The sequence below is a fragment of the Phyllobates terribilis genome, unplaced genomic scaffold (genome assembly GCF_046119375.1).
Source record: "Phyllobates terribilis strain yellow unplaced genomic scaffold, ASM4611937v1 Scaffold_1__5_contigs__length_1240528914, whole genome shotgun sequence".
NCBI lineage: Eukaryota > Metazoa > Chordata > Amphibia > Anura > Dendrobatidae > Phyllobates > Phyllobates terribilis.
Window position 1 is genome coordinate 901,775,830 of NW_027362761.1, and position 17,466 is coordinate 901,793,295.

General features: G+C 43.7%; 1 protein-coding gene across 6 annotated transcripts in view; it reads left to right on the forward strand.

Annotated features, from left to right (window-relative positions):
* Nucleotides 1-2,871, forward strand: part of LEF1 (lymphoid enhancer binding factor 1) — a 159,040-nt gene extending 156,169 nt beyond the window's left edge. For all 6 annotated transcript variants that reach the window (XM_073641065.1, XM_073641018.1, XM_073641027.1 and 3 more), the window contains one exon: nt 1,022-2,871. Coding sequence is in view for 2 of the 6 variants with exons in the window: in XM_073641027.1 (XP_073497128.1) it covers nt 1,022-1,101 (80 nt within the window). In the remaining 4 variants the exon portion in view is untranslated. The remainder of the gene's footprint in view (nt 1-1,021) is intronic.
* Nucleotides 2,872-17,466: the final 14,595 nt, after the last annotated feature.

The window sequence follows — 17,466 nt, forward strand, 5'->3', positions numbered from 1 at the left end:
CATTTTCCCATGACTAAATCTAGAATCAGAAGACTACTTTCCCATATTAAAAGCACAAGATACAGCACACTAAATATATACTGTGGTTTACCACATAAATTAATGGTTCTGTTTTTTTTGTGCCATTTAATTGTGTGATTGATCCAACAAATTAAAGTGTCGAGATTATAACTGCCGTTCATTGATATGTCCTAGGTTCATTAGAATGGTGTATCATGCGTGAAAGGGAATCCGTCAGCAAGATTTCACACCACCAAACTATATCAGCATGTAGCCCTTTTAAAAACAATCCAGCCATACCCTTAAACGGTCATTCATTTCCTTTGTTACTGATAAATCTGGTTTTGAATTGATATGCAAATAAGACTGTAGATCTGAAGCCTCTGTCACTCCAGCTCTTTTCCCCTCTCGTTGCCACTGCCTCCTGCTTGACTGAATAGAATTTTTTGTCTGAAGTCACACAGCATAGAGGCTGGCAGTCAAGCAGGAGGCAGCAGCAATGGGAGGGGAAAAGAGCTGGAGTGACAGAGGCTTCAATCTACAGCGTCATTTACATATCAATTCAAAAGCTAATTTCTGGATAATGGAGGAACTGACTGGCCATGTAAAGATATTGCAGGACTTGTACATATAATTTGGGGTGTGAAATCCTGCTGACACATTCCTTCAAAGTGTAACTGTTGTTTCAGGTGAACTTGTCCTAATCTGCCTCTAGCTCCTCCTCCCTTTTGCATAGAACTTTATAAGCACCAGTGGTCATTTCTTGTCTAAGTAATGGGAAAGTATGTATTCACTAAAGACAGATTGTACATTTTTTACACGAGAGTGAAACCTCAATCCAGGAGTAGACTGATGCAGCTTTCACTAATGAGATATATTACAAAGTTTCTTATTTTCATGAGCCCTGTTGATTTATGGGGAAAAAAATTTAAAACAATGGTTTTATAGATGTATAGAATTGATAAGACTTTTACTCACTATGAATTACCATGCACTTATCTGTATTTTCTATTTATTGCAGGGGGGAAAAAGAATTCTTTCTCAGCGTGTAAAGCAAAGGCAGCAACAGCAGGAGGACTCCTGGAGATGGAAGCTTGTTAAACTCCCCAACTTCTCCATTAACAGCAACACCATCCCCAAGGAGTCCACTAATGACACTGATATGCCACTGCTAGAGACACTGTACCGTATAGACAATCACTGCCTGTAGTTTGGCACCACTGGTACTGGGGGCCTTCATGTACCACAGCTAGATGCCCAAGGATGGAAGATTACAAGAATCATCGGGATACATTATTATTATCCATCACATTTACACTTCCTACCTGCAGTGTTCGCTGCGTACGTGAAGTTCCTAAAGTAACCCAGCCACAGACCAAACAGTGCTGACATTGGACAGAAACCATGGACAAGACAAACCTCTTTTATTTAAGAATGGAGCAAAAGGATCAATTTTTTTTTTTTTTTTTTGTTTCTTTTTTTTTATCATTGTAATGTTTATCTCCATAAAACTTGAATGCTTTTATATATCAGATTTAGGATTGATTGATGTATATTTTATTAGTCAGGGTATAAACTAAACCCCTATCCTCTGCCACAAAGAATTTTTTTCCTGCACGAAAATGTTTCTTTTTTAATTTACTTTGGATCGGATAGGCAGCCATCGATGCGTCTATTGTGGAAAGGGTCGTATGGAAATATATTGTTATAAAAATATATATAGAGAATAGTTGTTTTAGGGGAGACAATATATGACATTGATGTCGAAGTTATGTATTGGCAAGACAAAATAATGTTCTTTTTAAAATTAAATTTTTGAATATATGGAAATTAGGGGCACTCTTACATGGTGATTTGTGGAAAAATGATGAGTCCATTAAGACGTTTAGTAGCCCCAACTAATTACTAGTGCAGTTTCCAGTATACAGTAAGCTATACCTATGTGTTCTTGAGCACAGTCCTAGAAGAATAAGGCTTTGTTCACACCTGCGTCATCGCATCCATTTATTGACTTTTATGATGAATTAAAAGTACTATTCTTGGTGTCAGAATATCAAAACCCATAATGGAAACTAACAAGTGAGAATGGACCCAAAGCCACTGACATTGTGTAGCCAGTGTTTGGCTAAGGAACAATATAATTACAAGTCTCACCCAGATGGCATGCCAAAGGTTGCCCGATCCTCCTATACGCTCATGGCTGGCACTCAATGTCATTGTACATTGTCATTGTGCTATCTTTCTTCTATGTTGTGCAGAAGGTGACCATAAGGAGGTGCATTTCACTTCGATTGTCAGTGTCACCTAATGGCAGGCCAGGTTTTAGGAAGCCTCCCCTCACCTATCCCCCCAATATGCCCTTATTTTTCACAAATAACCATGATCTGTCTTTTATCTGTTTGTATTATGTCAAACACATATATTTAATATATAATTCATCTTATAGGAAGACGTGCAGAGTCTTATACTTGGCCTATTTGGAGATCCATCCCAGAAGTCACTATGAAAGGGTGATGCAGTTTTGTGTATTACTCCTCTATACTTTATATAATAAAAAGAGCCCAGCACTTGGATTCATTGTTATAATGTAAATTGTTCTGTATCGTATTTGTATTATTTTCTTCTGCTAACCTAGAGTGGGATTTGATGCCAGTTGTAAAAAAAAAAAAAAAAAAAAAAGAAAAAAAAGAATTTTGATGTGTCCCTTTATTGATAGCAAAGTATAGGCTTTGCAGAAAGAAAATTGTCAATTCAACTTTTTTTTTTGGTCATTCCAATTTGAGTTTAATGTGCTGAGCATATGTTTTTAAAAAAATAAAAAGCTTTGTAATAAAAGAGAAAAAAATACTATACTATTTGTTGCTAAGGAAATCCATGGTGTGGCCTTTTTATTAATGGGGTTAATTTATTGTGGAAGCAGAAGGTCAAAATGATGTGTTATCTATATAATAAGTAAATTAGGAAATATATATACAGTACAGACCAAAAGTTTGGACACACCTACTCATTTAAAGATTTTTCTGTATTTTCATGACTATGAAAATTGTACATTCACACTGAAGGCATCAAAACTATGAATTAACACATGTGGAATTATATACTTAACAAAAAAGTGTGAAACAACTGAAAATATGTCTTATATTCTAGGTTCTTCAAAGTAGCCACCTTTTGCTTTGATGACTGCTTTGCACACTCTTGGCATTCTCTTGATGAGCTTCAAGAGGTAGTCACCGGAAATGGTCTTCCAACAATCTTGAAGGAGTTCCCAGAGATGCTTAGCACTTGTTGGCCCTTTTGTCTTCACTCTGCGGTCCAGCTCACCCCAAACCATCTCGATTGTGTTCAGATCTGGTGACTGTGGAGGCCAGGTCATCTGGCATAGCACCCCATCACTCTCCTTCTTGGTGAAATAGCCCTTACACAGCCTGGAGGTGTGTTTGGGGTCATTGTCCTGTTGAAAAATAAATGATGGTCCAACTAAACGCAAACTGGATGGAATAGCATGCTGCTGCAAGATGCTGTGGTAGCCATGCTGGTTCAGTATGCCTTCAATTTTGAATAAATCTCCAACAGTGTCACCAGCAAAGCACCCCGACACCATCACACCTCCTCCTCCATGCTTCACGATGGGAACCAGGCATGTAGAGTCCATCCGTTCACCTTTTCTGCGTCGCACAAAGACACGGGGGTTGGAACCAAAGATCTCAAATTTGGACTCATCAGACCAAAGCACAGATTTCCACTGGTCTAATATCCATTCCTTGGGTTCTTTAGCCCAAACAAGTCTCTTATGCTTGTTGCCTGTCCTTAGCAGTGGTTTCCTAGCAGTTATTTTACCACGAAGGCCTGCTGCACAAAGTCTCCTCTTAACAGTTGTTGAAGAGATGTGTTTGCTGCTAGAACTCTGTGTTGCATTGACCTGGTCTCTAATCTGAGCTGCTGTTAACCTGCGATTTCTGTGGCTGGTGACCTAGGATAAGCTTATCCTCAGAAGCAGAGGTGACTCTTGGTCTTCCTTTCCTGGGGCGGTCCTCATGTGAGCCAGTTTCTTTGTAGCACTTGATGGTTTTTGCAACTGCACTTAGGAACACTTTCAAAGTTTTCCCAATTTTTCAGACTGACTGACCTTCATTTCTTAAAGTAATGATGGCCACTCGTTTTTCTTTACTTAGCTGCTTTTTTCTTGCCATAATACAAATTCTAACAGTCTATTCAGTAGGACTATCAGCTGTGTATCCACCAGACTTCTGCACAACACAACTGATGGTCTCAACCCCATTTATAAGGCAAGAAATCTCACTTATTAAACCTGACAGGGCACACCTGTGAAGTGAAAACCATTTCCGGTGACTACCTCTTGAAGCTCATCAAGAGAATGCCAAGAGTGTGCAAAGCAGTCATCAAAGCAAAAGGTGGCTACTTTAAAGAACCTAGAATATAAGACATATTTTCAGTTGTTTCACACTTTTTTGTTAAGTATATAATTCCACATGTGTTAATTCATAGTTTTGATGCCTTCAGTGTGAATGTACAATTTTCAAAGTCATGAAAATACAGAAAAATCTTTAAATGAGAAGGTGTTTCCAAACTTTTGGTCTGTACTGTATATATCAAGCTTAGTTAGTCTTAGGCCACGGCCCCACTATCAGTATTTGGTCAGTATTCGGTCAGTATTTTTTCTCAGGAGTTGGAGCCAAAACCAGGTGAGGAACAATCAGAGAAAAGGTATAATAAATGCAGAATTGGTGACTTGTTTCTATCACCCACTCCTAGTTTTGGCTCCCACTCCTGGGAAAAAATTCTGACTGAATACTGACCAAACACTCAGTGGGGCCGTGGCCTTAGGGTTTCTTAGGGACTTACAGCAAACCTACCATTTAACCTAAAACCAAAGTAGGGTATGGACTTGGCACCCTCATCTCCACAAGTCGAAAATGCTGTTGATGCAAATACGAGTCTACCGTAACTGGCGTACATGCTTTTTAAGTTCCTCTTCATTGGTATTCTGCCAGCACCAATGTCTGACTGGTATGCCAAGGACCCATCAGTAATATTGATTTTGGGTGCCCACTCTACAACTACATGCAAATATTACCATTCTTCATACAATTGAATGGAAAGATGGCAGCGTTGTGTATGCAGCCACATCTCCACTGAAGTATATAGATGATGAAGTGGGGTGGATTTGATGGACCCCCCATACTTCTGATAAGTAAGGATCCCAGAGGTGGCATTTATGGCTGTCTTGTTAATATGTATTCATAGTGCATCAAGTGTACTGTGCCAAACACTGCTCATGTAGTAGGGGTCTCACTGGAGGGAGGACTCGCCTAATTCCTCTGTGGGCCAATCTGAGCTTGGTTAGCACTCCTTTACAGTATGCCACATGGTATACGTTTGTCTGCGGGTGGCGTATGTTCCTGTATTCCACACGAGGATGTTTGGGGATGATGACATAATTTTTCAAGATGATAATGCATCCTGCCATAGAGGGAAAACTGTGAAAACATTCCTTGAAAGAAGACACATAAGGTCAATGTCATGGCCTGCAAATAGTCCGGATCTCAATCCAATTGAAAATCTTTGGTGGAAGTTGAAGAAAATGGTCCATGACAAGGCTCCAACCTGCAAAGCTGATCTGGCAACAGCAATCAGAGAAAGTTGGAGCCAGATTGATGAAGAGTACTGTTTGTCACTCATTAAGTCCATGCCTCAGAGACTGCAAGCTGTTATTAAAGCCATAGGTGGTGCAACAAAATACTAGTGATGTATTGGAGTGTTCTTTTGTGTGTTTGTTTTTCATGATTCTATAATTTTTTCCTCAGAATTGAGTGATTCCATAATTTTTTCCCTCTGCTTAGTCTAAAAAAAATTACCCTTACTGAGTACCACATTTTTAATCTTGAATTCTTTTATTGTTTCTTAAAGCCCTAAAGTTGCCATTTGAAATGACACTAGTTTTGTGCCATGTCTGTGATCTGCTTTTTTTCAACAACATTAAACAACTGAATGAACATCCTCCGAGCCCGGTGATTCCATAACTTTTGCCAGGGGTTGTATATCCTTTTCTGTAACTGTTATAATCCAGAATATTTGATAATCTCTCACAAAGGATGGGAAATTTTTAAAAATGAGATTCTCAAAGCACAATCGTTAACAATCCCGAAAAGTAGGAAGAATGGGAAGCATTTAAGGAAACCAGGATGGATGAACACAGAACTTAAACACATGCTAAAAAGAAAGAAAGAAATGTTTATTAAATGGAAAGAGGGAGGCATATCTAAAGAAGATTATAATGCAGTCTGCAGATCCTGTAGGGCACGTATCAGGTTAGCTAAAGCTGACAATGAATTAAGGCTTGCAAGAGATGTCAAAGGCAATAAAAAAGGATTTTGGGGGTATGTCAGAAGTAAAAGAAAAGTCAAAGATGCTATAGGATTTTTACAGGATGAAAATGGAGAAATGGTAAGAGAGGATGTTGAGAAGGCCGAACTTTTTAATTCCTATTTTGCATCTGTTTTCTCTCAGAAAGAAAATGTAACATCAACTGATCTTCAATGTCCTTTTAAAGGAATAGAGGAATCCAAGTTATCTGTAAACAGAAAGATTGTGAGGGAATATTTAGCTAACATAAATGAGTTCAAGTCTCCAGGTCCAGATGAATTACACCCCAGAGTACTGAAGGAGATCGTAGAAGAAATTTTAGAACCACTCTCCATAATCTTTGAAAATTCTTGGAGAACAGGAGAAGTCCCAGAAGACTGGAGAAGAGCAAATGTTGTTCCTATCTTCAAAAAGGGGAAGAAGGTGGACCCAGGGAACTATAGGCCGGTGAGTCTGACTTCTATACCAGGAAAGATCTTTGAACAAATTATTAAACAACATGTATGTAAGTACATGGATAAGAATGAAGTGAGTGATTAACCAGAGTCAGCATGGGTTTGTAACTAACAAGTCATGTCAGACTAACTTAATTTCCTTCTATGACAGAATCACTGACTGGGTGGATCAGGGAAATGCTGTAGATATAGTATATCTTGACTTCAGCAAAGCATTTGACAAAGTATCTCACACCATCCTTATTGAAAAAATGACCAAGTATGCAATGGACCAGGCAACTGTTAGGTGGATTCATAACTGGCTTAGTGATCGGACTCAAAGGGTGGTTGTAAATGGCTTCACATCCAGCTGGATGCATGTCTCAAGTGGGGTACCAGAGGGCTCCGTCCTGGGACCTGTATTGTTCAACATCTTTATCAATGATTTAGATGAAGGAATTGAGGGTAAACTGATTAAATTTGCTGATGACACAAAGCTAGGAGGGATAGCTAATACTAGAGAAGAGAGAGAGAGGATTCAAAAAGACCTAAATAAACTGGAGCAGTGGGCAGCAACCAACAGAATGGTTTTTAACAGGGAAAAATGCAAAGTACTACATCTGGGCAATAAAAATGAAAAAAACATATACAGAATGGGAGGAATAGAGCTAAGCAACAGTACATGTGAAAAAGACTTAGGTATACTAATAGATCATAGACTGAACATGAGTCAACAGTGTGATGCAGCAGCAAAAAAGGCAAATACAATTCTGGGATGTATTAACAGAAGCATACAGTCTAGATCACGTGAAGTCATTATCGGTCTTTACTCCTCTTTGGTCCGACCTCATCTGGAATACTGTGTACAGTTTTGGGCACCACATTTTAAAAAAGACATAGACAAACTGGAGCAAGTTCAGAGAAGAGCGACCAGAATGGTGACTGGTCTGCAAACCATGTCCTATGAGGAACGGTTGCAGGATTTGGGAATGTTTAGCTTGCAAAAAAGAAGACTGAGAGGAGACTTAATAGCTGTCTACAAATATGTCAAGGGCTGTCACATTGTAGAAGGATCATCTTTATTCTCATTTGCACAAGGAAAGACTAGAAGCAATGGGATGAAACTAAATGGGAGGAGACACAGATTAGATATTAGAAAAAACTTTTTGACAGTTAGGGTGATTAATGAGTGGAACAGGCTGCCACGAGAGGTGGTGAGTTCCCCTTCAATGGACGTCTTCAAACAGAGGCTGGACAGACATCTGTCTGAGATGATCTAGTGAATCCTGCTTTGAGCAGGGGGTTGGACCAGATGACCCAGGAGGTCCCTTCCAACTCTACCATTCTATGATTCTATGATATCAGTTGTCATTGATGTCGCATTATAAAGCATGCTCTGATTAGGATAAAGTTCATTATGATGGGACAGTGAGAAGGTAAGCTGTGACATTATCAATTTACCAATTTGAATGGTGAATCCTGTGTAGTCTGATGTGTATTGACATGCCTTTCTTTGTGATCCTGTCTGTGATGATAATGAAACTTCTGAAAAATTTGTGAAGAAAATAGTGTGAATTGAAAATTCAATTTACAGGCCAGTGTGAAAATTGCAAGATTATTTTTTAATAGGCCTATATAAAATAATATAGATTGTCAAAGATTTGAATTTTTTTTTTTTTTTTTTTTTTTACATAAAATCCTGTTTTACCCTTTTACTGAAGCAGGACATAAAAATGAGGACGATGTTGGGTCTCCATGTATAGTGCGGAATCAGGAGCTGAGCTGGCACCATAAACTGTAATCGCAATTACTGGGGTTTGCTCCGATTTGTTGTTTAACCATTTAAATGCTGCTGTTAATCATTGACCATGACCTCTAAATTACACGATTGCTGGTGTGCACACACACATCGGTTCCCATGTTCCCTTCCCCTGTGACCTGACCGTAGGATGCTGATGGGTTGTAATAGCAGTCGGGGTCCTGCTGAAAGCCACCATGGCGGCCTTCCTAATTCTCGTGATCAGCCGATCTCTGGGCTTCATAGAAGAATATAATTTTCTCTATATACTGCAACACCCTGGTATTGCACTATATCGAACAATCATTCAAACAATTGCAAGTTGAAGTCCTCTAAGGGACTAAAAGAATTACGTAAAGAAATGAAAATGTTTAAAAAATATAAAAAATTTGAATCTTCCCCATTTTCTCACATTAAAAAATTAATATATGCAAGCATAAACATATTTGGTATCATCTGTTAAAGTAAGCTCTATTAAAATATAAAATGATTTAACCTGTTCCATAAACCTTTAAAGAAAAAAAAATAAAACTCCAGAAGTGTGGCTTTTTATTCACTACAGGTCCATAAAACCATACAGTAAAAAAGTATTATGTACCCCAAATAAAAACAAAACAAAACATAGCATTCCAGCCTCATCCAATGTGTGTTATTCTTTATTGCAAAAAAACAAGCCCTCATATGGCTATGTCGTAAAATAAAAGTTATGACTCTGGGGGAAAAAAAAAAAGTATGAAAAATAAAAGATGGCTGTATGGGGTTAAATAATGGGTTATTTTCTGAGTGGTGATTCTTCAGAGCAGAACTCTACACATCCAAAACTCTAATCCAGCTTTATTCATTATGTGTGGTTACTGGCACCTAAGATGCCTCAATCCAAAAAGTAGAAGATTCCTTACAAGAAGGTATATAATACTTATTACCACTTTTCCAAAATGGTGAAATGAGATCCTGAGACAGGATAACACCTAATTGTGCAGACCCCGGGCCTGAGAAGCGGGGAAGACTAAACATTTCAGATGAATGTCATCCTTTGCTGGACATCCATACAATACACAAAGACATGGAGCCCAGCCCTTGGCTGCAGACCGTAGAATGATTGTCCTGTGGTCGGGAGAACTGGCAGTGATGGCCTCTGCCAACTCATTGACTGTCAAATGATATCCGCAGAACTATGATGAATAAGACCTGGGAAGTGGGACAGAAAAGCTGCAAGCCCCACAAGATCCAAAACAAGCAGAGAGCACTGACTGGAAATAGTGTTTTGCTTATATACTTGGCTTGAAAATGGCTGACAAAGTTAGAAAAGTATACTCCACCTAAAACAAACAGCTACTTCAGTGCTAAATATAGACCCTCACCGAAAATGTATGATACAGTCACGTGTTACTTAGTGGCCGTCCAGAATACACACAAAGTGATAAACGGAAATCTAATCTAACATTTACATTATTCCAACGTATAGGATGTGCGATGTTAAAGGGCTTGTCCACTACTAGGACAACCCCTTCTCATTCTGAATGTTTGCCCCCATTACAATAAAAACACTTATACTCACCTCATGTGCCAGCGTTGTTCCAGCGGTGTCGGCAACCACGTTCCCGGGGCTCGTGAGGTTGTTATGACACGTGATCCCTCCGAGGAGTCAGTGCTGGCATTGCTGTCCCCTCCTTTGGACATATAAGTAATCAACAGGAAGTGAGCAGCCAGCCGCAGCTCTTACTTCCTGTTGAATACTTTTACGTAGAAGGAGAGGACAATGACGCCAGTGCCCACTAGGTGTAGGACTTGCGTGACGTAACAACATCACATGAGCCCCGGGAATGCGAATGTTGACACCTCTGGAATGGCGCCATCACAGGAGGTGAGTATAAGTGTTATTATTTTAATAGGGGCAAACATTCAGAATGAGAAGTGGTTGTCAGCTCTCTCCTGCCAACGTCACTGCAAACATCTCCCCTGTTGGTGAAACTGGAACGGGACAGTATCCTCTGTTATCCAGTGCGGTCTTCTTCTCCCTAGGACCCAGGCTCCACAGATGGCGCTGAATAGAGATGCAACACATCCTCCCTCTTCCCAATAAGATGGCCAAGAATAACCCTTTCCTGTGATGCATTTCCACCTAGTTGCTTGCACCGCCCCCCGGTCCGGGCTCCATCTAGTGAACTCCAAACCAGCAGAACAGAGCTCGTTTACATTGCACAAGTCTCTGCCAACAAAGGAGTTGTTTTTACATCTCACTGAACTGGATATATTTTTGTATTTATATATATGTATATGTATATATATATATATATATATATATATATATATATATATATATGCATGCATATTGCACACAAGTCCCAACAAGAGTCTATAGAGGATTAACAGAGGAAATAGTGGCCCCCTGTGGCCAGCGGGTAGTACTGCAGGCCACTAGCGTTCTCAATGTCCATGCAGTGCACAGTCATACGCATTGTTTTTGAAACAGAGCAACAGCTGTAAATAGAATGTTAATGTCATGCTAATGGTGGCAGCATATTACCCATCACCTCACACTTTTATCAATTTAATACAGAATAAAAAAATATATCAGGAGTAGTGTTGAGCAAGCATGCTCGACACTGCTCGGTACTCACCCGAGCATCTCACTACTCGGGATGTTCGGCGAGCACCGAGCATTTCCGGGTTACTCGGGCGGGAGCTCGGGTCTCCGCCCTGCACGTTTGGCGCTCTTTACAGAGCCAATGAACATGTAGGGATTGCCAGCCAGTCACTGTAATGCCGCAGCCATGTTTTTTGTGGGCATTACCGTGATTGGCTGGCCGCACAGCGTCACCTCGAGTATTTAAAACCGGGCGCCGCCATCTTGGACACAGTCGCTCTGGATCAGCCAGTGTAGGGAGAGTGCTGCTGAGTTAGGGAGAGATATATAGTGCGAAATAGGTAGTGTAGGGTCTCTAAAGCCTGCAAAATCAAACAAACAGTCCTTCTCAGGACTAATATCCATCCCAGATATCAGGCAGGCAGGCTGTATAGGAGACGCAGTGGTTATACCAACAAACGCTGCATTACAGTCCTGTGTGCTCCTGCTGGTCAAATTGCTAGACTTATCCCCCAGTCTCAGGGGCCAGGAAAAATCCTTTTTTATTTCATCTAAATCCTGTATTTTTTTTTTCCCTCAGTCAGACTGTACAAATACAGTATTATCCAGCTTTTGGCCTTTTTTTCTGTAAAAAAAACAGTAATAGTGTCTCCCTGACTGTTCAGACACAAATATATCTGTTTAAAAGATTCTGGTGTAGGCCAGAGAAATAGAACTGTGGTTTTCCTCTTCCACGGTTCTAATCTCCTTTTTATTACCCTTTTTCCATTGATAGTGCAAGTGTAAGCTATTTTACTTCATTTACAATGGGCAAGGCGCGTGACAAGGGACGTGGAACTGGACTTTCTGGTGATGGTGCGTGTAGAGGACTGGGCCGTGGCCAAGGTGAAAATGTGCCACAACCAACAGCCACATCTTCTCGCTCCTACTTCTTGACTGAATTACTAGGGAAGCACACTACAACACCAGTATTGCGAACTGATCAGTGTGAACAGGTTATTAATTAGATAGCAGATAATACTTCCAGTTACCTGGGCACCACCACCTCCGGTCTGTCCACACGGTCAAGTTTTAGTAGCCGTGAGTCTCGACCGCATACTCCTCCTCACCCTGATGCTTCTTCCTCCCACCATGCCGAGTGTCGTCAGACAGCAACTGATCCCACAGTAGGATACTCTGAAGAGCTGTTCACTGGTCCATTTCCATATTTGTGCCCCTCGCCTGCTCTGCTTGAAGTAGCGGAAGAGGAGATCCCATGTACCGATGCCCAAATATTTGAACAGCCACGGCCAGAGGAAGTCGACACTGGCAATTTGTCACAAGAGGTGGACGATGACGAGACACAATTGCCACGAAGTGAGGAGGAGGATCTTGGTGCGCAAGTGGAAGAGGAGGAGGTGGTGGATGATCTAGTAACTGACCCAACGTGGCAGGAGGACATGCAGAGCGAGGCCAGCAGCACACAGGGGGAGGGAGGCAGAGTACCCCAACAGGCAGGAAGAAGCAGTGTGGTGGCCGCAGACAGAAGGCGGGCAACCGTTCCCCGTAACACCAACACGAGGGACATTGCCAGTACAACCGGTAGGTCTTCCAGAGTCTGGAATTTTTTTAAAGACTCTGCTGATAACCCCAAAAATGCCATTTGTACTACCTACCATGCAGCATCAGCAGGGGTGACAAAACTACCAGCCTGACCACCACCAGCATGATCAGGCACATGTCAGCAAAGCACCCGACTTTGTGGGGCGAACCCCAGGGTCCACGACCAGTGTCAGCAGGTGTCACCGCTGCTTCTTCCGCTGTTGTGCGTGTAAAACAACCCACTGTTGTGCGTGCAAGGCAATCCCCTGTCCATACTGCATGCAAAGATGCCCCCTCCTCTCAGTCTTCGCTTGTTATGGCAGTTTCTCAAGAAACAGCATCAACGTCCACGTCCCACCGCAGCGTTCAATTGTCCATATCCCAGACCTTTGAACGAAAGCGCAAATTTGCAACCAACGCCCCACAGGCCACAGTCCTAAATTCACACATTTCACGACTGCTTGCGTTGGAAATGCTGCCTTTTAGGCTGGTGGAGACGGAATCCTTCCACAACCTTATGGCGATGGCCATCCCTCGGTACTTGGTCCCCAGCCGACACTATTTTGCCCGGTGTGCCATCTCCGCACTACACAAGCACGTGTCCCAAAACATCTGCCATGCCCTCAACAACGCAGTTACTGGGAGAGTCCACCTGACAACGGACACGTGGACAAGTGCTTGTGGCCAGGGACGGTACATCTCCCTGACGGCACACAGGGTAAACATAGTGGGAGCCGGGACCCAGTCGGACCTTGGGACGGAACACATCCTCCCCACACCGAGGATTGTGGGCCCTATGTCAGTCAGAGTTGCCCCCACAGTGTTCAGCTCCTGCGCATCCTCCTCCTCCTCCTCATGTTCAGCCTCCATCTCAGATATCACCACATCAGTTACAAGCTGGAAGCACTGCAGTACTGCCTCAGCCAAGCGGCAACAGGCTGTGCTGAAACTCATAAGCTTAGGTGATAAACCTCACACTGCTTGTGAGTTGTGGACAGCTGTGAAAGAGCAGGCAGATCTGTGGCTGAGACCGCTGAACCTACATCCAGGCATGGTAGTGTGTGACAATGGCCGTAACCTGTGGCGGCTCTGAGGCGAGGCGAGATCACACACGTACCATGCCTGGCTCATGTGCTTAACCTTGTGGTTCAGTGGTTCTTAAATCGTACCCCGAGTTGCCAGATCTGCTCGTAAAAGTACGCCGCCTGTCAGCTCATTTTCGGAAGTGGGCTACAGCTTTCGCCGCCCTTGCTGTGTTGCAGCAGTGTTTGCAGCTTCCGGCACACCGACTGGTGTGTGATGTCCCCACACGTTGGAACTCTACCCTCCACATGTTGCAAAGGATTTGTGAGCAGAAGAGAGCAGCTGCAACAAGGCCATCGATATTCAGGTCAGACTCCACACATAAGACCTCAGGAGTGGACCTGGATGTCTGACATATGTACCATCTTGACAAACTTTGAGGAGTCCACCAAGATGGTGAGTGGCGATGACGCCATCATTAGCATCAGCATCACACTTGTCTGTCTTTTGCAACGCTCTCTGCAGAGAATTAAAGAGGAAGCATTGCAGCCAGAGTATGATGACATCGATCAAGAAGCCGTAGCGGGCGATTACACACAGCCCAGCCTCATCTCATCCCAACGTGCATTGGGGGACAATGAGGGAGAGGAGGAGGAGGAGGAAGAACAGGAGCTGGTATCATGCACTGTAGACAGTAGTACCTGTACAACTGTCATACCGTCGGTTCAGCGTGGGTGGCCTGAGGACAGGGGGGAGGAGGAGGAGAGCATGGTCAGTCGTCATCTTGGTGAGGACACGGAAGTCTTGCCCGTTAAAAGTCTGGCACGCATGGCTGACTTTATGTTATGCTGCCTTAACTGTGACCCTCGCGTTGTCAAAATGTTGGGTGACAGTCATTACTGATTGGTGACACGTTTAGACCCCCGCTACAAGAAGAACTTTCACTCTCTTATTCCTGAGGTGGAGAGGTCTACAAAGATGGGGCAGTACCAGAAGGCCCTTGCTGCAGAACTGTTAAAAAAATTCCTATCTGAACACGCTAGCGGCAGAGGTCACAGTTTGTTGCCCAACCAAGGCGTACAGGCGAGAGAGACGCAACTCCAATCCAGCAGAGGCAGGGGAACACTGTCAACATTCTGGGACAGTTTTCTGAGACCCACCCAGCTTACAGGCCCTGAGGCGCGGAGTACTCTCACAAGGAGTGGAAAGTTTCAAAAGATGGTGAGGGAGTACCTTGCCGACCGTACCAGCGTCCTCTGTGATTCCTCTGTGCCTTTTAATTATTGGGCATCCAAGCTGGACACTTGGAATGAACTCGCTCTGTATGCCTTGGAGGTCCTGGCCTGCCCTGCTGCTAGCGTGTTATTGGAGCGGTGTTTTAGTGCCGCTGGGGGAATTATAACTGTTAAGCGCACTCGCCTGTCAACTGACAATGCTGACAAGCTGACCCTTATCAAAATGAACAAGGGCTGGATTGGGCCAGACTTCTCATCACCACCAAATGACAGCAGAGTAACATAAAGTCAAATCCACTGTGTTATTTCGGGAGGTGTATTCCCATGCACCGCTTCACACCCACACATGGGTATACGCTTCCTCATTTCGGCTGTATTTTGCTCTTCTCCTTATCCTCTGCCTCCACCACCACTATACCACCAGGGTGACCATGGTCCATGTTGCCAGCATTGCAAGTTCCTCCGTCCTAATTTTTGGCAGCTTTTGCTTGGAAGGCATAGGCAAAGACTATGGGAGACCCACTCCCCAATAATGGGAATAATATTTTTAATATGCTGTACTGCATAGCTCTTGTAAGGGGCATTGCAAGTTCCTCCATCCTAATTTATGGCAGCTTTTGCTTGGAAGGCATAGGCAAAGACTATGGGAGATCCACTCCCCAATAATGGGAATAATGTTTTTAATATGCTGTACTGCATGGCTCTTGTAAGGGGAATTAAAATTGTCTTGTTAAGCTACTGTGACCTCCACGTCTCTTCCAAAAGACATTGATATTGTCTTTTTATTCCACTGCGACCTCTACGTCTCTTCCAAGGGGCATTGATATTGCCTTTTTATTCCACTGGGACCTCCACCACTCTTCCAAGGGGCATTGATATTGTCTTTTTATTCCACTGGGACCTCCACCACTCTTCCAAGGGGCATTAAAATCATCTTGTTAAGCTACTGTGACCTCCACGTTGTAACATCCCTGGCGGCATGCTTGCATAGCGCACCACCTCCCACTATGCAAGACAGCAATCTTACCCATCAGTCCAGCCTGCAAACCTTGCTCCAGTTCATGCTGTGTGCATGTCTCTTGTCTGACTGCTTAGGGCGGCGGCCCGGTTACTTCCTGATTCTTATAGCTGCTGTGGGCGCACTCCTAATGCGTCTCGAGCCTATTGCTGTGAGTCACTGGATATTTAAACCCCCTCCACCCAAAAGGAGGGGTCTGAGCAACACTTTCTATCAGTGTGCTCCTTGCATCTGAGTTGCCAGGTCTTGTCCTGTATCTTGTCTGTTTCTGCCACCCTGGGGGCCACATACCCAGGCCTGTTATCTCTGACTTCTAGTCTGCTCCTGCCACCCTGGGGGCTGCATACCCAGGCCTGTTATCTCTGACTTCTAGTCAGTTTCTGCCACCCTGGGGGCTGTATACCCAGGCCTGTTACCTGTGACTTCTAGTCTGTTTCCGCCTCTGGGGGCTGTATACATGAGATACAGGCTGTGTTCCTGTATCTCATTGCAGTGTCAGTTCCTGTCTGAACTGTCTTCTAGCCTGTTACCTGTTTTTCTCTATGTCCGTACCTTCCCTTTTCCTGCTGTGTCTGAACCTGCACCTAACTCCAACTCGTTGTCTCTGTACTTCTGTTTGTGAGTTTTGTGTCCACTCACTACTTCATTGTAAGTACCTTGTGTGTATCTGGTTCTGCTTGTCCCTTTTCCCTTCCTCCGTATCTAACTCCTGTGTTCTAGCCATCTCCCTGTATTTTCCAGTCTGTTCCATGTGAACAGAGCCCTGTCCTCTCTGCCTGCACCTGCAGCCCTGTTCTGCTCTGCTTGCTCAGCAGTTTCTCTCTGCTCTGCCTTGCCCACCGCTCCGGCGGTTCCTCTCTGCTCAGCCTTGTCCACCGCACTTGCGGTTTCGCTCTGCTCTGCTTGCTCACCGCACTTGCGGTTTCGCTCTGCTCTGCCTTGTTCACCGCTCTGGCGGTTCCTCTCTGCTCTGCCTTGTCCACCGCTCCGGCGGTTTCGCTCTGCTCTGCCTTGTCCACCGCACCTGCGATTTCGCTCCGCTCTGCTTGTCTACCGCATCTGCGGCTCTGTTCCTGTCTCCCAGTCTGTACTGGACCTTATCGAGCCCGCGCTCCAACCTGCTAGTACCTCCCTGTCTGCACTCCAGCCGTGCTTGCCAGTATCTCCCTGTCTGCACTCCTGCCGTGCTTGCCAGTACCCACCTGTCTGCATACCAGCCGTGCCTGCCAGAACCCACCTGTCTGCATACCAGTCGTGCTTGCCAGTACCCACCTGTCTGCATACCAGCCGTGCTTGCCAGCACCCACCTGTCTGCATACCAGCCATTCTTGCCAGTACCCACCTGTCTGCATACCAGCCGTGTTTACCAGTACCCACCTGTCTGCATACCAGCCGTGCCTGCCAAT